This window comes from Mastomys coucha, unplaced genomic scaffold (genome assembly GCF_008632895.1).
Source record: "Mastomys coucha isolate ucsf_1 unplaced genomic scaffold, UCSF_Mcou_1 pScaffold22, whole genome shotgun sequence".
In the NCBI taxonomy this organism is placed as follows: domain Eukaryota; kingdom Metazoa; phylum Chordata; class Mammalia; order Rodentia; family Muridae; genus Mastomys; species Mastomys coucha.
The window spans coordinates 250,001,801-250,022,394 of NW_022196905.1; the positions used below are offsets into that span (position 1 = coordinate 250,001,801).

The 20,594-nt window shown below is 50.7% G+C and overlaps 1 protein-coding gene across 2 annotated transcripts in view; it reads right to left on the reverse strand.

The window, feature by feature from the left end:
- The window catches only part of Bcar1 (BCAR1 scaffold protein, Cas family member), a 34,769-nt gene that overhangs the window by 2,260 nt on the left and 11,915 nt on the right, over positions 1 to 20,594 (reverse strand). Inside the window, exons 1-5 of one of the 2 annotated variants that reach the window (XM_031341474.1) lie at positions 19,833 to 19,981; positions 8,290 to 8,922; positions 2,900 to 3,061; positions 2,575 to 2,691; positions 575 to 1,672 (exon numbers count right to left, since the gene is read on the reverse strand). In XM_031341474.1, coding sequence (XP_031197334.1) covers positions 575 to 1,672; positions 2,575 to 2,691; positions 2,900 to 3,061; positions 8,290 to 8,922; positions 19,833 to 19,844 — 2,022 coding nt within the window. In that variant the 5' untranslated portion in view covers positions 19,845 to 19,981. Of the gene's footprint in view, positions 1 to 574; positions 1,673 to 2,574; positions 2,692 to 2,899; positions 3,062 to 8,289; positions 8,923 to 19,832; positions 19,982 to 20,594 lie in introns of those variants that run through there. The other variant, XM_031341473.1, reaches the window with a different exon arrangement.

The window sequence follows — 20,594 nt, forward strand, 5'->3', positions numbered from 1 at the left end:
GCAGATCCCATGAGTGCAAGGGCTGGAAAACCACCAGGTGGCAGTGCAGGTACACCAGTCCCAGGAAGAGGTGGCTTCTAAAGGAAGCAGCTTGGCACAGGAGGGTTCCCTTGCAAAGGATGCACTCACTCCACAAGGCCACAGCCCTCCTGGAATGGCTCCCATACTAGAAATCAAATCCAAATTCTGCCCTTGGCCCACATATGAAATGGCATGCAGGTGTCTTTTCAGAGGTCTACTCTTACCCACCTCCCCATTTCCCTTGTCTACTCCCCTGGATCCCAGTGTCTGTCTCGTTGGAATGTCTATACACAGAATGAGTTATATCTATGGCCACCAGAGAATCCCCAAGGTTTCTGGAGCCATCCTGGTTAGCATTTCAATCCTCAGGGGCACAGCCATGTTAATTATCAATCCAAAAACAGGGTTCACCAGTGGCCAATCCTGGAGTCTGAATTCCCTCTGACTACTGATCTCTCAGTGTGTGGGATGAGAGGGGAATCAGGGTGTTAGGGTCTTTGCAACAACAGTGGCAGAATCAGAGCTCTTGGGACTGGGCAGGGTGAACACCCACCTGCAGATGGACGTAGTCATAATCCTCCATCCAACCCCCTTCACTGTTCTCATACTGGCCGTCTGGAGAGTCCTGGGAGGTGAACTTTGGAGGTGAGGGTAGAGGGCGTGACTGGATGCTGCTGGCTTTATCAGTGGGGTTGGGGTGCAGGGAGCTGCTTCCCTCAGGCCCTGGGCCAGGGGCTTTGGTCCGTCTGAAAAGCAGTGAGGCATTGCCATGCAAAAAGGAGGCTAGCTGCTTGGCATCCTCGGGCACAGCCCGAGAACAGGCCACCAGGCGGTCCAGGTCTTCAAGAGTGAATCCTGGACCTCCCCGGCCACTGTCAAGGACCTGACCGTGGACCACCAGTGTCTGGTACACATCCTCCATCTTCTGTAGCTGCCGGCTAAGCTTGGCATGCAAGGTGCGGTCAGAAGTGTGGGTGGCATTGCTCACAGCACTGCGGGCGAACTCCAGGAGCTCATGTACTGCCCCATGAACTGCCGCCACTGCAGCTTTCAGGTCCTGCACAGGAGGCTCCTGAGGCTCAGAGGTACTTTGCCAGCCCCCAGGCCCACTGGCACTGCCCACCAGGTCCAGAAGGTGGGCTACGGTGGTGCTCACACCTTGCTGTAGCCGAGCCAGGGACTCCACAGCAACCTCTAGCTCCAGGGGCTCCCGGCCTGGCACTACTACCTCCAAGGAAGATGCCGACTGGCTGCTGCGTGTGCTGCCCGTGCTAGAGGCCGACAGACGCTTGCCATCCGTTGGGGCCTCTCGCTCGGCTGGTGGGGGCACAGCATACACACCATCATCAATCACACTCCCATCAGCCACCTCAGGAGGAAGCACCCGTTCACGAGGCACGTCATACAGTGTTCCAGGGCCAGGCCGCCGCAAACCAGGGGGCACGTCATAGAGGTCAGGAGCAGGGGGTGGCACATCATATACATCCTCAGCTGGTGGGGAGTCCGGAGGAGGCGCAGCAAGAATCAATGGGTGTCGGGTCGGATCAAAGGGCTTGGGCTTGGCGAAGGCAGGAGGTACATCATATGTTTCCTCACGCAGCAGTGGGCCATCAGGCACATCCTTGCTCACAGAAGGAGGAATGTCATACACCTAGGGGACCGAGTACTGGTTACAGCTCTTGTCCATCTGTCCAGCAATGGAACTAAAGGCAAGACACAGCTGGTGTACACATCAAGCATGAGTCTTAGCTATAATGACTATGTCAAGAGCCTAGCTCTGGGCCAGATGACTAATTAATTCTCTGTGCCTGGCTATTCATCTAAAAGATGGGGAACTCCCCCACAGTATGAGGGCTGTCTGTGTTAGGTGTAGTGTCCAACTCTTACCTGCAGACATGTAGGAGATACTTGCTACCATACTGCCGATGCTGCCTCTGTCATCCTCACCATGTCACCTGACCTCGTGGTCACTGACAGACTTTGTTCTATAGTGAGCACTTGGCTGGGCTTGTTGTTTAGTCCATCTGGCTCTCAAGACAACTCTATATGACTAGTGGTCCCCTTTCACATCCCAAGTGTCCTACTTTGGAAGACAGATTTTGTGGTCTCCTTGCTGATACCTCTCAGAGCATATGTAATAATAAGGCCTGGCAATGGGCCATTGTTTGAGATGCAGAAGAGCAACTTCCTTTCTAAAATTAATTTGTATATTTTATGTATATGGATGCTTTGTCTGTGTGTATGTCTATGCAACACAAGCATGCCTGGTACCAAGAGGTCAGAAAAAGGCATTGGATCACCTGGGACTGCAGTTATAGATAGTGGGCAGACACTGCATGGATGCTGGGAACTGACCCTAGGTCCTCAAGAAAAGCAAACAGTGCCTTGACCATGGAGCCATCTCTACAGCCTGAGTATTCAGTTTCTATATCCCCAGAGCAAGTAAGGGCAGAGCCAGGGTGTGCAGACAGCAGGCCAAACCCAGTGCACACGCTCAGCCTCGACTTTCTCCACTTCTAGAAGCCAAGGCCTCAGCACTCAGTGACTCCTTACCGAATGATGGTTGGATGGCGGCAGGCCTTTCTCCACACTAGGGGGCACGTCATACACATCCAACAATGGGTCTCGGCCATTGGGGCCTTTAACTGCCATGGGGGGAGTGTCATATACCTGGAGGGCACAAAAGAAGATATAGTGACACAATTGTCAGGGACACCTGGTCTAGTGGGTAGACCTGGAAGCCTACCTTAGGTACCTGGGCTGTGGCTGCTGTGCTACCCAGGCCTTGGCGAGGCTGAGAAAATGCAGCTCCCAGGGCAAGGCCCAGCTCCCATACCTGTCAAGGCCCTCTCCCATGCCTCTGATCCCCAAAGCTTACCTCCTGGCCATACTGGTTGGGAAGCAGTCCTCGAACAGGGGGCACGTCATAGATGTCCTGGGGGCCTGGAGCTAGCAGATGGCGCGGGGTATCGTACTCATCCTGCTCTGTCTGGGAGGCCTCGTACACATAGCCCTGTCCCACTCTCGTAGGAACCACCACCTGGGAACAAACGGTGGTTGTACCATTGGCCCTACAATCCACCCACAGGCTGTCATACGGCTCTGCACGGCTGGGCCTGGAGCCCTGGTTCTCACTCCCTGGGTACTTTACTCTTTTTCTGGAGTGGAGTGCAGTGTTTGTGAAATAATGAGACCCCTAGGTTTTGTTTAGAGCTCCCTGGTTCTGGGTCATAAAACAGGAAGTTGGATAACCCAGTAGATTCTACAGAATAGGGCAATTATGGTTATACACAGTTGACAAGATGGAATAGGAAGGGTACAAAGGCCTGGCTCCAGAGGCAATGCTAGTGGGCAAGGGGCAGCCTGCACTGAAGTCCTGAGCACAGCAGGACCCCATGTAAGGGCTCCTGTGTCATACCTGTTAGCTGCCCTGCCTCAGAAAGTTCTGCTCAGCAAGAGAATGACCTAATCATCATCACTTCCAGACCTGGAAGCAACGAGCACTGCCTGGAATTGCAGCAGCTCCCTTGCTCACAGCATAACTTAGTGGGACTCTTGACCCCAGGGCTACAAGACACACAGGGCTACAATACAAGGTCAGCTACATGGCAAAGGAATTCTAAGTAGGACCACAACCCTATGTTCTCTGTACCCACACCCATGGCTGCCTTGCCCACCTGAACAGGTAAGCCCTCAGTGAGAATCACTAGTCAGAGCCAGATGCTTCCTCCCCAGGGCCTTGACCCTGGATCCATGGCTGTGGGCCACAGCAAAGCTATGGCTCAGTATGGAGAAGCAGGGTCAGGAGGTATGCTCTGGGATGCTCATACACTAACCCCAGACCACGCTGTCCCCTGACAGCAGCACTCAGCCTGGTAGGGATGGAAGTGGGCCAGGCAGCCTCCCCTCCACAAGATTCTCCAGCCAGGCTCAGGGTAACCTCCCCTATGGGGCTCCCTGCTCAGCCTTCTCCACAGAAAGGCCTTTTGTTTTCTAATCAAAGGGGATGTCTGGGACAGGGTTGACTCAGGGCCTCCACATACATACTCTGCCTCCTTCAGTTCAACATCCTAGAATTCAACCGAAGCTTCAGCAGGCACATATCAGTGCCATCTCCCCATTCCCAGCCCCCCAACAAGACACAGGGGCACTCAGCAGACCCAGACCTGACAATCTCCCAGGCAGCACATTTGAGCTAGGCAGTTGACATTCAGGCCAGCTGGGCTTCTTTCTGGGCTCCCTCTGACAGACAGCCTGGCAGGCTGGTGTGTGCCACTATAGCAGCTTCAGGGTCTCCTCTGTGGGGTGTCCCCAGCCACTAATACAGGGCCTGGGGGTGGAGTTGCAGCTGCCTCTACAGACTCATTTCCCTGCTCAGGCCCCAGACTTGAGTCCCCTCCAGGGTTATTTTTAGATGTTGGAACCTGCCCAGGGCAGAGTAGACTGGGGCTGGAGGGACGTGGCAGGTTAGAGAAGCCTGTGGCAAGGCCCGAGGCTTCTCTAGGCCCAAAGCTTCCCAGGTGGGAATTCAAACCCCAAAGGGACAGACAGTGTACCTCTCAGAGGCAAGCTAGGCCTCAGGATAGAGAGCGGAGCACCCTTGCCTTGTCAGCACCCATCAAGGCCTCATGTATACAGGGCTCCAAGCACAGGCCAGAGGCTCTCACTCCAGACCCCCAGTGGTTAGTCTAACATTAAAGGGAGCTCCTATTCCTACACCTGAATCAGGTGACAGTAAACAGCTATGTTGGCTAGCAAATGTTTTTCTGTTAGGAATTTTCTGTTAGCAAATGTTTCTCTATTGCTCAATAGAGAAAGCAGGGGAAAAAGCAGCTCATTAGGGAAATAGATTCATCAGAGAGCTCCTGAGCCCTGCTAATCACAGGCTACACGGCTCTGCACCTGATGCCCCATTAGCAGGTCCTGGAAGGAGAGACAGACAGACAGACAGACTCGTGTGTTAGGCTGGGCTGGAGAGAGTTGGTTTTCTTTCTAGCCTCTAACTCCCCACAAGTCTGAAGGAAAAGGGAGACTGAATCAGCAAGCACACCCCAGCTTATCAGTTCTAAATGGGGATGAAACCTCCAGAGTAGCCCTGGCTCTACAGGGACCAAGGCAGGAATCCAAGCAGCAGGACTCAAGTAGGAGGAACAAAGACAAGAGGAGTGTCTCTCGGCTGTTCATTCTGTGTTGGGGCCCCACCCCTCCAGACAGCTTGGCTGCTTATCTTTCCCACTACAAAATGGACAGCATCTCACTAGCCTGCGTCAGCTTGGCTGCTCACCATCCTATCCCTCCTCTGGGAATGCAGTAGCACAGGAATACCATGGGGCCTGGCAGGTGCCTACCTGGCCAAGCATCCCATCACCCTCTGCTGACCATGGGGTGCTGCTTCCCCGACAAACAAACCTTAGTTTACATGTATCTCTTCTCTCAACTGGCAAGCTGTCAGTCCTGATTCAGGAGTGCTCCTTCAAAAGTGGCCTTGCGGACAGATACCTTCCCTGCTGGGGTCCTAAGGGACAAAGCCTCTGTCCCTTAGCCTTTGGTGCCCACGCCTAGCCAGAGGCCCCTGGGTCCTTCAGATCTTGCTTTCTCCACCTACACAGCAGATGGCCACTCTTCAGGGAGCAAGTTCTCCTGGCCCTATCCTTATCACTTACTCCCACATGTAACACACGCTATGGCACTGTCCCCTCAGTCCCTGGAACAAGGGGTCATAGTTTCATAGACACCAGAGGTTTCTGAAAGATGTAGGCACAAACGTGCACATTAGACGTTTGCCGCCATACTCTTTGTAATAAAATCAAGCTACATGATTTACAGAGAGAAAATAAATTTAAAAAAAAAATTGAAAATAAGCCAGATGGTGGTGGCTTACACCTTTAGTCCCAGCACTCTGGAGTCAGAAGCAGGTGGATCTCCATGAATTTGAGGCCAGCCTGGTCTACAGAGTCAGTTCCAGGACAGCCAGGACTACAGTGAAACCCACCCTGTCTTGAAAAACCAAATGAAGCAAAAAAAGTAGATATGCGCACCTCTAAAAGACAGAATGCTAGACAAAATATGCTAACATTTCTCAGTGATTATTCCCTGCGTAGGGATTTAACTCTAGACTTTCTCATACATTATGCATTTTCTGTGGCAAAAAAGCATTTCTTTCATGTTCATAAAATAAAAGCAGATGCAATGGCTGCTCGGCCCGGGAATGACAAAGTTTCTTAGGAATGGGCACAGGGCTTCTCTTCCTAGGCTATCGGTCGGGTCAGAGTCTCAGGAACACTGGCCTGGATGGTTCACCAAAGGCAGACAAGAACACGGCTAATGAGTCCCTGGGTGTGTGAGGGCAGGCTTTCTCCTCCAGCCCAGATGAACTGCTGACCTAAGCTTTACTGCAAGGGCAGGAGGTGAGGAACTGATAGGGATTGAGTCTGATGGGTGTGCATGTGCATTTGTGTGTGGAGGGATGAACCTTGGCCTACCTCAAGGCTCACTGGACACAGGATATGCCCCCTTCCTCCCCTTGCCCCCTATTGTCAGGGCCTTGATTTGATGGTAGGCATCTATTACATGCTTTTCTTTGATCAAGTGACTAAAGAGGCAGTTCGTGCACTAAGTGGGGTCCAGTGACTCAGGGACCTGTAGGCCAAGGTTCAAGAAATCTCATCTTCTACAGGCCCATCCAGGCCACCTACATGTCAAGCTTCTTTGTGGGCAGGCATGGGGTGACACGACCTGCTTTCTAGCTGGTATTCATTAGGTTTTTACCTTGGCCCTCGGTGGCTTTGAGGACAAAGGCTCAGTGACATGGCTGAGCATGCAGACATAGGTGGCTCTGGACTAGACATCATCAGAACATGAAACGACTTAGCTGAGCGTGCGCTGCCAAGGCTCCTAAGGGCTGCTGTGCCCACCACAGTTGGCTGGCTCCACCAGAGCCTCTGGGACACCTGTCCAGCTGTTAAGGCCTTCTAGGGGACAGCAGATGAAGACATGGAGGAGATTCAGGGAGCTGGGCATGGCAAATCTATCCTCAAGATCTAGAGGCCAGGTCTAGGAATTCCAGTCCCTAGTTTTTTCATTTTGTTTTTTGAGATAGGGTCTTCACTATGTAGCTCTGGCTGTCCTAAAACTCACTATGTAGACCAGGCTGGCCTCAAATTCACAGAGATCAATCTGCCTCTGCCTGCTGTGTGCTGGGATTAAAGGTGTGTGTCACCACGGTCCAGCTCCACTGCCCAGTTCTTAAAAGGCTTTGCTATAGGAAAACAAGCCAAAATGAACAGAAGGAAAGTGGCTCCTGAGTCACTGTGACGTCAGAGGGTCTCTCCTTCTATTTTAGTCCTGCCTATTCCATGAGCAGAGGGACAGAAGGAGCCATGGGGAAACTGAGGACCCAGACACAACCTAGAGCCCAGAGGTCCTGCCTCAGAGAGATGGAACTGGTCTGTGGAACAAGGGGCAACTAAACATGCTAGATTTCAACTCAGTGACAACTCCTGAAAGACAAAGTAGCTTCCCTTACCCTCATGGGGCCCAGAAAGCCAGGGTGGGGGTTGGAGTTGGGGGTGTGCTGCAAGTCCTTCAGTAGCATGATCCTTTTTTCTCAGGGAAGTCCCTTTAAGTGACATACACCTGACAAGGTTCACACCTTGCCTCCCGGACAGCTGAGTGGGACAAAGGTAACCGAGTGACATAACTACCCTGTCCAAGGAAGCTCCTTAGGAAGTGGGTAGCCTCCTTGGTCCAGGCCTGCTGCCTCGAGATGCAATTTCCAAGAGGAGATGCTCTGCTCTTCTCAGCTCTTCCTCTGTGCTGTCACACTAAGCCGTACAATGTGGGTTTACATCAGAGTAAACTGACCTCAACATGAGCTGTGGCAGGTTCCTCCTCCCTGAACTCTTCACCTTCAGCTTTGGCTATCAGGCCCTGGGACTGTCCCTGGGTGGCAGCCCTGGCCTTTCCTCCTCACTTGGAACACAGGACACTTCTTCACACCTCTAGACCTATCTCAGGCTTGTAACCTGTGGTTAACATTCTCCAACTCAGGGCAGCCTGCTAAGGACTTCCTCATCCTCTATGGCCACCTCAATGTCCCTTACTCACCCACCTGCATCAGATAAATGGGTAAGCTTATCCAGATACTTCCCTCCTTGACCTCAGACCACATACATAATGATACTGGAGCGTGGGCACTGGCTAACCAGGTTAGCCTAGGGCCCTAGGCTAACCCCAGGGGGTTTTACAGTTGTGCCAAGTTGGCCTTACCTTTGCTGGTGGCTTCGTTCCTTCCCAGCTGCGGGTGTCCAGAGATGGAGGGACTTGGTAGATGTCATGCCCTATGCCAGCAGAAGGTGGCACCTGGTAAATGTCCTGGGCTGGACTTCCAGGCCCTGGGGGCACCTGGTAAAGGTCTGTGGCTGGACTGGGAAATGAGTGATGAGGTGTTTGCTTCGAGAATGTGGATGTCTGTTTGGCTGGGGGGGACTGGAACTGTGTGCTGGGCCCAGGGGCTTGGTAGAGACCTTGCTGAGTCTTGCTGGGAGTAGGTACCAGGTACACATTGTCAGGCTGGGGCTGGTATGCAGTGGGGAGCATGGGACTATATTGGGAAGCTGGAGGTACCGGAGCATGGACGCCCTGGGGGAGGCTGGGCTGGGGCTGGGGTGGGGTGGCAGGTGGGCCTGGTCCAGGCCCTGCTGGCTTCTTGTCATACATGCCAACCAGAATCTTGAGGCGGTTACCAGGCACAATGCCCTGGCGCCCATGCAGTGAGCAGAGCCACCAGCCATCCAGGCCCTGAGTGTCCCGCTCGAGCACTGTCATGATGTCACCCTTTCGGAAGGAGAGCTCATCTGGGGATTCAGCTACGTTGTCATAGAGGGCTTTGGCCAGCACGTTCTGGGGAGAGAAGACACAGGTGGACATGAAGGTAGGAGGACGGGCACGGGCCTTACCCAGCTCCACCCACTCCAGAATCAGTAGGCACCAGTTTTGGCTTTCAAAAGGGACCTGGTCACATCTGGCAATAGCAGGGAACCTTTGCCCTGTCCATCAGGAGCAAAGTGGAGTTGACCCCAGTGTATCTTTCACCTGAGCTAGGGCCCCTCCAATGTGCAATTGCAGCACCTGCCATCGGCACTCCAGAGATGCTCAGCAGTTAAAAGGGAGCTTCCTGTTATGGCAGAGGAGCTGACTTTGGGTTCTAGTATTAATAGTGGATGGCTCACATCCCAGGTCCAGGGGATTCAACACCCTCTTCTGGACTCTGTAGGCACCAGTACACATGCATATATGCAGACACATCATACACACCACACATATTTTTTAAATAAAATAAAATCTTTAAAATATTCCCAAAGTCTGAAGTCATGTGACAGTCTACACCAGAAAAGTTAAGGATATGGCAATTCAGCCACTAGGTTACCAATGAACAGTTCAGTAGAGTCAAGAAACAAACTGACAAAAAAGCGGTTCCCTTCCTTCCTTTCTTCCTTCCTTCCTTCCTTCCTTCCTTCCTTCCTTTCTTTCTTTCTTTCTTTCTTTCTTTCTTTCTTTCTTTCTTTCTTTCTTTCTTGATTTTTCAAGACAGGGTTTCTCTGTATAGCCTTGGCTATCCTAGAACTTGCTCTGTAGACCAGGCTGGCCTCAAACTCAGAGAGATCCATCTGCCTCTGCCTCCAGAGTGCTGGGATTAAAGGTGTGTGCCACCACTGCCCACCAACCACAATTTCTTAACATAAGAACATTGGGGGTTGTCTTAGTCAGGGTTTCTATTCCTGCACAAACATCATGACCATGAAGCAAGTTGGGGAGGAAAGGGTTTATTCAGCTTACACTTCCACATAGCTGTTGATCACCAGAGGAAGTCAGGACTGGAACTCAAGCAGGTCAGGAAGCAGGAGCTGATGCAGAGGCCATGGAGGGATGTTCCTTGCTGGCTTGCTTCCCCTGGTTTGCTCAGCCTGCTCTCTTATAGAGCCCAAGACCTCCAGCCCAGGGATGGTACCACCCACAAGGGGCCCTACCCCCTTGATCACTAATTGAGAAAATGCCCCACAGCTGGATCTCATGGAGGCATTTCCCCAACTGAAGCTCCCTTCTGTGATAACTCCAGATTGTGTCAAGTTGACACACAAAACTAGCCAGTACAGGGATTAAAAAAAGAAAGAAAGAAAGAAAAAGGAAGATTATCTTAAGCTCATCTACCAAAAAGTCAGGAATTAATGGAGAAATTCTTGGGAGGCAGAGGCAGGCGGATTTCTGAGTTCGAGGCCAGCCTGGTCTACATAGTGAGTTCTAGGACAGCCAGGGCTATACAAAGAAACCCTGTCTCAAAAAAAACAAAACAAACAAACAAAAAAAAAAAAATGGAGAAACTCAAATGTGTCCCTTAAGCTGAGAAGTAAGGTGTTCTCTCCATTGTAGCACTTTCGTGTCCAGGACATTGCAATCCTTCCAGAGGAAGAAAATGGTGGGTGGGGAATACACACACCACAGGAAACAAACGGTATCGCCTGCAGACCACATGATCATTTTCGTAATAACATTAGCAATTGATGAAAACGTCATAGCAAGCACAGAACAACAGTCATCTGCTTACCACACATAACTTGCACAAGATTGGAGAGGACAAAAGGTTTTTACTCAAGTAAAAACTTGAGTAAAAGGAAGAACTGCACCAAGCTCCTGGTGAGGTGACTCGCCTCTGTAATGCCAGATCAGTGTCTACATTCTCTCAGGACAGCGGCCTGCCCATCATTCATGGTTCTCCTTTCCATGGCTTTAGTTAGTTACCTATGGTCAACCATGGCCCAAAAACATTAAATAAAAAGTTCCAGAAGTAGGCAATTCTAAGAAGCACGATGAAGCTCTCACTCTCTATCCCACCGCCCCAGGCCAGCACACCCATCGGGCATGGGTTTCTTGCTTGGTAGCTACCTGGATATCAGACCTAATCAGCTACTACAGGGCTTCCTATGTTCAAGACAGACCTACTACAATGTTCCTAAGCACATGAGCAGTAACTCTTTTTTTTTTTTAGAGAATTATTCCTTTATTATATATAAGTACACTGTTGCTGTCTTCAGACGCACCAGAAGAGGGTGTCAGATTTCATTAAGGGTGGTTGTGAGCCACCGTGTGGTTGCTGGGATTTGAACTCATGACCTTCCGTTCCCCGCTGAGCTATCTCACCAGCCCAGGACCTTCTGAAGAAGGTCAGTACTTAACTGCTGAGCCACAGCCCACCCCGCCCCAGCAGTAACTCTTATGTAATTCAAATTTGCCAAAGAGAAGCTATAAAGGTGCTTCTGTTAAGTGAAAAGGTTAAAGTTACAAATTTATATATTTGGGGGGCCAATCACTTTTATAATAATATATTACAATTGTCCTATTATTGTTATTAATCTCTTACCAAACCACATTTATAAATTAAACTATTATAGACAAAAGCCAGGCATGGCAGTACACTCCTTTAATCCCAGCACTTGGGGGAGGGCAGAGGCCGGTGGATCTCTGTGAGTCTTAGGCCAGCCTGGTCTATAAAGTGAGTTCCAGGCCAACCAGGGATATGTGGTAAGACCTTGTCTCAGACAAAAAGAAAAAAAAAAAAAAAAAAAAAAAAAAAAAAAAAAAAAAAAAGAAAAGAAAAGGAAAACCAATTATAAACAAACACATACTGGAAAAAATATAGTATACAGAATGCTTAATACTAATCTGAGGTTTTAAAGCATTCTACGGGAGTCTTGAAATGCACCTGAGGCAGAGAGGTGAATAACATGAACTCATAATTTAATAATAATTCATCATGAATTATTATGCCATAGGGCTTTTAAATTTTATTTTTGAAGAATCCTTTTAGAATGAAAAGGAGGAATAGAGGTCAATATGTGAACAAGCCACTTCTAAAAGGTGCAAGCACTCTTTCCTAGCTATGAGGACAACTCTCAGCAGGGATGGGGCAGGACAAGGGCTGGGACGAGATGGGGAAAGCGAATGTAGGGAATTCACTGTAGGAAGGTAGCCAGAATGGATCTGACCTGGTACCACAGACTGCCAATCAGAAATCAAATACAAAAGACCTAGTGTTGGGCAAGACAATTAGTAGAAAACTGGAGGAGTTCATACAATCAAAAAGGAAAAGACAAGACCAACAGAAAATCTACAATATACAGGGAGGTCATCTGAGGGAAAATCAAATGATCAAGAGCTGCTGATAGATGCTCAGGTCCATCAAGTACAGACAGAGGGGTCAAGCTACATGGTCCTTCCGGTGTTTGTGGTGTTCAAGGAAGTGATGCAGGCAGGAGTGAGGATTCACAGGGGAGCAATGAGGAGGTATAGGTGAGGCTGGTCAGCCCTGCCCTCCTGAGTTATAGTCACAATTATCCAGGACATATTACTACTGTGAGTGCTTCTGGGGCTTGAGGAAGATGCAAAGGAAGAGCAGCAAGAGCAGCATCCCCCCACCCCTTTACTGGAGCTCTTGTTAACTGTTACAGCTGCTATAAGAAATGGGTACTATGATGGCCTTTCTATAATGGTGCACTATAATGGGGAGAGTGCACTTCATGTGGCCCAGGAGCTAAGTAGCCTGTGCTGGGGCTATGTGACTTGAAGTAGGAGGACAACGGGATGGGAGACGGGGAAGAAGGAACAAGTCGGTGTGGGAAGCTCCAGGACAGCCAGTATAACCTGAGCAGTCCTGCTCTTACTACCTCCTTCCCAGGAGCTGGGCTTAGAGAGGGCAGAGGGCAGGAGGAAGGCAGGAGTCTGATCTGGGTGTGGCTAGGACATCTGTCCTCTTAGAGTATCAGAAGACTGTCTGCCTCAGCAGGGCTGACTGAGAGAGAGACCCCCATAGGGCACTCAAGAAGGTCAGATGCATCCCTCTGGCCTCCAGGTGAACATTAATTATGGGTGACCTACAAGGTCCCCCCTAAGTTTCCTGGGTCTCAAGACACAGAAAGACCTAAACCTAGAAATGGGGCCTGGGCTCTGGCTACTTGCTATGTGGCCTTGGCTATGTAGACCCAAGAAGTAAAACCATCCCCCAGCCAGGCTGGTGGTATACAGACTGCAATCAAACCAGCTAAACCAACCAAACCACAACCCACCAGACCCTACAGACCTCAGCTCCTTCATGGAATCAATCAGGAGCTGGAATTCCAGGCAGCAGGAAGGGCCATGCCACCGGGACAAAACTCCACAGTGGGCGTCCAGGTTCTGAAGCAGAAGAGTCCCAGAGGGCTACCTCTGAGTTGTCTCTCAGGTCTGCCACACTGACAGGTAAGGAGCACTGGATGGAGCAGTGCCCCAGGAGTCACCAGCTGGGAGCTATTTCTCCAGGACAGCTTGCAGTCTCCAGTCCCAGAAAAGGCAGTGGAAGAACAAGCCCCAAGCAAGGAGCCTGGCAGGCAACCTAGAGAGGCAGAGCCCCTGAAACTGCCACAGTCCCTGAAGTCTGGTCATACCAGTTACAGAAGAGTTACAGTGCACTGAATAAGCTGGACATAGAAAATTCCAGTACTTCCAGCATTCAGGAAGCTGAGGCAGGAGGACTTGAATTTTAGGTTGCTTTAGTCTATAGTGATATCCCCACCCCCCAAAAAACTCCTCCTTAGTAAAACATCATTTGAAATTTTAAAATGAGGTGTCAGAATACCATTGAAAATACTAAAGACAATGGGGTTGGATATTCTCTCTTCTTATTTACGGAATTTTCCAACTTGTATTTGATAAGTATTCCTTATTTTGAAGTTGAAAAAAGTATGAGGGGGAATCCATCAAAATTAAGTATGTATGAAAGTGTCATTAAAAACACTAATATTCTAAATGCAATTTTTTTTTTTTTAAGGAAAGGAAAAAAAATACTTATCTGGAAAAAGAACATAGTGGATCACGTTCCAGGTTCTGGGTCAGGCTAGAACAGAGGCAGACAGACTGCTAGTGTGTCTGGAGACCAGAGCTCTGATGAGCAGGGACTACCTTACTTATTGGGCTCAGAGGCCCCATCCCCAAGCTGCAGACAAGAAAAACCAATTTCCCAAATATGGTCTGCAGCCTGCCTCTGGGAATCACCAGGCCCACCCTCCCTCAGTGACCCCAGAACACCAAGCCGCCTGGCTAGGTCCCCCTGGCCCCAGCCCTGGTGACCACAGGAAGTGCCAGCAGAGTGAGTCACAGGGAAATTCCCTCCAGCCAAATCAAAGGCGGGTGGAAGTGTAGACAGAAGGGCCCCACTACTGAATCCCCTCACCTCTATGACTGCTGCCCAGGCCCATCAAGAGGCCCCACTGGGTGGGTCTCGGAACACCAGGAAAGAAAGTGAAAACATGAAGACTAGAAGGGTCTGCTAAGGAAAAGGTTCAGTGACAAACCATGCAAGAAAGAAACTGCCCAGTCCAGGGGAGCCACTTGGGCTTCCAGTCTCCCAGAGCTGCTCTCTCTACCTACAGCACAAGCTCACTGAATGCCTGCCAAGTACGACTTGGCCAAGTAGGGTTGTAACTAACTGTACAGTCAAAGGCAGCTGGAGCCAGGGAAGCACCTCATGGACTGGGCACGTGGCATCAAGAGCCTGGCACCAGGGGTTCCTCTGCCTGTGTCAGCTGGTGTGCTCTGGCCTAGAGCCCTTGCAGCAGCCTCTCTCCTGCCCAACCCACGTCCTAAGCACTGCCAGTGCCTGACCTATCAACTTTTTTTAGCTGGCCAAGCAAAGGGCTTTCAGCCTTTCTGCCTCTCCAGTTAGCTACTATTCAAGGCCACATTGCTCCTTCCCTCTCTCAGGACACTAGACAACAGCTCAGCCCCAGACCAGTTCTAGCTCTCACTCCCACTGCTGTGTGACCTTGGGTAAATCCCTTCTGCCCTAAACAGCCAGAATGTTGAAGCTAAGATGACAGCTGGCTTCAGAAGACTGTAGTTTTGTTTAACAACATTACCCTGGTTCCTGCTCCTGCCAAACTCCTAAAGCAGTGGTTCTCAATCTGTGGCTCACAACCCCTTTGGGGTGGTTGCATATCAGTAGCCTGCAGATTAGATATTTACATTACAATACATAACAGTAGCAAAATAACAGTTATGACGTAGCAACAAAATAATCTTATGGTTAGGAGTCACCACAACATGAGGAACTGTGTTAAAGGGTTGTAGCATTAGGAAAGTTGAGAACCACTGTTCTAAAGACGCTGTCCACCTATGAGGTCATGTCAACACAAAGCTTACCACTGCAGTAGGCAGAAAGACATTCAGTGATAATTTGCCATGTCTAAGAAGTATAGCTCAGTGACTAGCTTATGTGAAGCTCATGAAATTAATAATTTGCCAAGATGGGGTGGGGGGAGTAGGGTACCAGAGATAATGAAGGACAAGACTTTTGCATATATATGACTTTCCAAGGAAGTAATACTGTAGCTGACTTAACTGGCTAAGCACAAAGACACGAAGACTTCCATGACTCCACAGATTATCTATCCCTCTATCATCCCAGGGCCAAGAAATGCCATCCAAATAGTGGCTTTCCACAGCCCAATAAGCCCAGATGGGTAAAAGTGCACTGCAGCCTGGGCATTCGTGCTATGGACATGCTTGCAGGCCCTAGCAGTCCATCATGGGACTCTGTATTGGAAGATCACAGGGATTCTGTATCATGACTGTCGCTGGAAAGCAGTCAGCTTCCTAAGCCCAGTTTCCCAGTCTCCATCAGCTGGACAGTGTATGGCCTATGAAATGTATATACGTTATGTTCCAAACCCACAATGGGTACAGCTGGGACTTTAAGGGATGCAGAGTCAGGTTACACTGATCTGTCTAGATCAGTGGTTCTCAACCTGTGGGCTGCAAACCCTTTGTCAAACCGCTATTTCCAAAAAATATTTACATTGTGATTTATAATAATAGCAAATTGTTTGGGGGTCACCATGACATGATGACACTGTATTAAATGTCACAGCACTAGGAAGGCTGATGTTGCCAGTTACATACAAGACAGCATGAAGACTGCTGCCTGACTTACCAATCTCTGGGTACCTCCCTCTGGGAACCTTCTGTTGCATCCTTCGCCTACAGGACCCAGTCAGACATCACCCCCTCTCCTCCTTCAGGAAGGCCAATGTTTATCTTAAGACACCCCACTTCCCCTCACATACCGACATTTCTTGTTACTAATTCTTGTTCCTAATGCAAGCATGGGAGGCACAAGTCTGTCTTCAGCAGAACCCTGGGTGCTAGAGCAACATGCTTGTCCATAAGAGATGCCACAGCAAGGGCCTGCCAAGTGAGTAGAGCCAAGAGAAACCCTTAGCCTGAGCCAGTGCTCGCCATTCCACACATCCTTGTTGTACATGGGAGTCAAGAGAGCTGCCCCACAGGTACTGTCTGGTTGCAAATGACTCTCATTGTATCTGGGGCCTGTGAAAGCTTCAGACCCAACAGGGTTCAAGCTAACCTTGCAATGCAGAAGAACAGAGGGAGAGCAGCTGCAAGGATGGCTATTCTTCTTAGCTCTAGCTGCCTTGGGGGAGTCCTGAAGTGCTGTGCAATTCCCCAAAGCATGGCAATAAGGCAGGGTGCGAGCTGGTGGCTTGGAATACTGAGAAAAGACACTAAAGTTTCCTCTCCAAAGAGCCTTCAAGCCTGAACCCATTAACCAAAGGACCCGCTGCAGGCATGCCTAGTTCCACAACTGGTTCATACTTATTTATATAGCAAATCATGTTCTCAGTGGCCCTAAACCAGCTCAAGGTGGGAACCAGGGGAATCAGAAAAGGAACTGGGCAATATGATACAACTGATAGGTTCCTAAGGACAAGAACAGTGAATTTATCCTAGGCCACAGGCCAAGCTCCTTCCTGCCATGATCATCTCACTAAATCTTCAAAATAACCCAGGATACTCAGACTTGTGTGTATCTTGCCTATGGAAAGTGGAAGCTCAGAATGGGTATATCTGTTTCACCTCACCAAGGTTCAGAGACAAGACAGGTTTACAGAGGCAGGTCTAGGGCTCTGAGATATAAGAGGAATTGGAGATTTTTGGGAAATGTTGAGCTTCACAGAATCCAGAGCGTTAGTGGCACAAGCCTTTCCTACCCTGCCTAGTCCCTCCCCCAATACATACACACAGGCACCCACCCCAAGCACAGAGCCTCACACACAGCAGGCACTAAAGAAACACTGGTTGCCTTCATACTCAGAACCACTGCAAATGTGAGCCAAGTTTATTTCTGGGATATTCTGTTTGCTTGTCCCAAAGAGCCCAGCTCTCCGTGGTGGCTAATGGCTCCAGGCCCAGTGACCGTGTGCCCAGCTGGCCGTCACACTCACCATTCCTCCTTACTCATGCCCAGGCATCCACCTGGACCCAAACACAGCCATAAACCCACTGACGAGGGACCTGGCAGCCCTGCCCCAATCCAGGATCCAACAGAGCCCTGAGAGATGCTTCTTTCCTCCCTTCCCTGTCCTGTTATCTGGGGTGGAATTCTAAGACAAACTAGGTTTGTCAGTATCCTGGAGTAGGATTCCCATGGACAACTGAGTGGCCAGTTCATGTCCCTGATATGCTGATAAGGAACAGGAGTGTAAGGATTGGTCTCAAAATGGCCTGTGCACGAGCCCCACATTCCAGAGCCAACTCAAGGGAGGGAGTCACAGTTCCAGCTTTGTCTTCCTCAGGGGAGTATGTGCCAGGACACAGGCAGGGAGGCATAATAGGTGGCTCCCAACCCAATGTCTGATGCTCCATAGCCAGGGCAGAGGTCTGGAGTGAAAACCCACCTGCTTTGGGGTGGCCACTGCCAGAGATTCACCCTCATACACAGTGCTGACCTTGGCTCTAGCAGCAACAGTAAATGACTTTGTGTCTAAACCCAGCTATGGACCGGAAGCAGGTTCCCGCTTCAACTCCTGCCACATTGTCAGATACTGCCTTGGGGAGTCTGGGCAGAGGTGAAGTGGCATAAGGAATCCTCCTGCCGAAGAATATGGCCTCTGCAAGCCCCATCACACCATGTAGGGTGGGATAACCACTGCTTCCTTACCTGACCCTAGGATTCTAATGGACGATTGGTTAAACTATCAGTGGGTGGGCTCTAGTCCACTTTTATGATTTGTTTGCTCAATATAAGACTGATCTTTCACTGTAAGGACAACATGGGACCCAGAATAAGGATAATCCCTAACCCTGACTCTGTCATCGTGGCGGGATCCAGATCAAAGGGACAACAGGATCTTAGTTTACTCATCTTCAGGTCTTAAGGCCCCTGGAGCTCTGACACTCTCCAGCCTGAACTGTAAATAATAGCCTTCAGCAGCCCTTAATGTAGATCATCTATATGAGTACTTCCTCATGTAGCCCCACATAGGGACAGGGGACAGTATCCCAGAAACTGTTGTTCTCCAGCATACAAAGCTTATCCCCTCCACTCTCTACCTCTCCTTGTGCCTCAGCTAGAGGTGGGAGGGTTTCATCAAGAAAAACATGGAGCCTTGACTCTTCCTAAAGCCCAGAGGACCAGACAAGAGTGCACAGCCGCATCATGTGGGTCTGAGACCACCCCTCCACCCAGTGCATCTGCTGGAGAATGATCACCACCCACTTCCCGTTCCCCAATATCAAGCCTGACTAACACTACCTCTTTCCAAAGACCTCCCAGACTGAGAAGGTTGGGTTAGGGGGTGGACAGAGGATAAAGCTGTTCAGACTTAGGGAAATTTTGTGGTGGAGCCTCCTAAAAGAATGGATGCTAGCAGAAAGCCACAGTAGAGCCTGACAGCTCAAGGCCAGTTCCCTCAGCCCAGGCAAGGAGCAGGGAGTACAAATGATACGGTGCACAGAGACCACATTGCTCCTGCTCTCTGCCTCAGTTTCTACCTTAAAACCAGGATGGGGAGCAGCACCGGACTCAGGGTCTTTCTTGTGCAGACAGATCCCCTTGAGACACTCTTGGCCAGACCTCGGGAGATCACACTGTACTCACTCTCCTGCTCAAGCACAACCACTAATGGCCAGAAGCTCCATTCTTCCTCCTCGGAGCAAAGGTGACTTTACAGGCACAACCTAGGACCGCCTTACCCTGCGGTCTCCACCCAGTTTCCAATGGGTTCCTTCCTTGCTCAGGGCAAAGGGGAGGTGAGTACCAGTGCCAGGAGGGTGTGCCGGCAGTTACTTCCCAAGGGCTCCCTTCCCTAAGGCACCACCTGGCTTCTGGGTCCAGATCCTCTAGGCATCCACACCTGCTATTCTGGCCCATCAGCCCAGGCCGGTCACCATCCAACTCTCTACCCGGAGAAAGGAGGGCGTGTCCCCTGGCCCAAGACAATCGGAAACTTTCTCACTTAGCAAGGAACGACACATGGTCGTTAAGTATAGGTGACCAAACTCACAGCAAACCCTGGTTCGGAGTGTCTCTCAGCCTAGACCTTTCTACAATCCAGAGTCGTGAAAATAAGCTGCCGCCTTCACTGGGATTCTCAACTCCCCAAATCCCCCCAGGTTCTGACCTATTGCGGCCGCCGCCAGCTTGCAACCCTCAGCAAATCTCGGTTTCTCAGTCCTTCTGAGTACCGCCTCGGGCTCAGCCTCAGGCAACCCGGCCGGCCGGTGGCCCGGCTGCCCGAGGACGTCAGGACCCAAGGGTTGCGGAGGGCGTCACGCTAGCTCCACGGGCTGTGGGGAATCGAAAGGCGGACCGAGGGAGGGACTCGTTTACGCGCCGAGTTGCTCGGTAATTCTGCAGCCGGCGGGACTCTCGGGGCCCGCAGGAAACGTCCTCCTTCCCGCCCGGCCGGCCCTGCGCCCACACTCACCAGGTACTTCATGGTGCTCCCCGGCCACAGGCCGTGCTGCCCGCGTTCCGCCCGCCACCCGCGCCTCACGTCTCAGCCGCCGCCTCTGCTGCCCGCAGCCGGTCCACTTCGCTCCGCCCGCCCGGCTCCCGGCATGCCCAGCCACGATACCATTGGCCGCCGTGGTCCCCCATGCAAATGAGCCGCCGAGGTGGGCGGGCCGAGCTGGCTACTGCCCATTGCAGACATCCCCGCCTCTGATGGCTGCTGGCCCTGCTAGCGAAGGTCCTTAGAAGACGCCTCCCAGCCCCATCGCTCAGCTCCAGTGCGGCCCTTCCTTCCCCTCCAGATGCTGGCCTTTTGCCTTCCTTACCCACCAACAGTGGAGTATTCACGCGTGTCCGCGGCAAACGATTCAGATCTGAATTCCTACGCAAAATGGGGGGAGTACGCCCAAAAAGCAATTACTGAAAACAATAATAGTGTAAGACTATTGTAGACTGGCTATACTGTGTAAGGATCCCAGGAACCCGGAGTGATGGTTTATGTCTAAAATTCCAGTAATAGGGAGGCAAAGGCAGGAAGCCAGCCTGGGCAACAGGGTAAGATCCTGTCTCATAATGAAACAGATCCCAGGGTTGGCCAGCTACAGTCTGACCTGCTGCTTCTCACTGGCAGCACCAACCTCTGCCACTTTGTATTCCGACTTTTGGAGATTCCAGCTGGTTCCCTGAAGCCCAGGGGAGTGAAGCTAGGACTATGTCCACTCCATATATGCCTCTG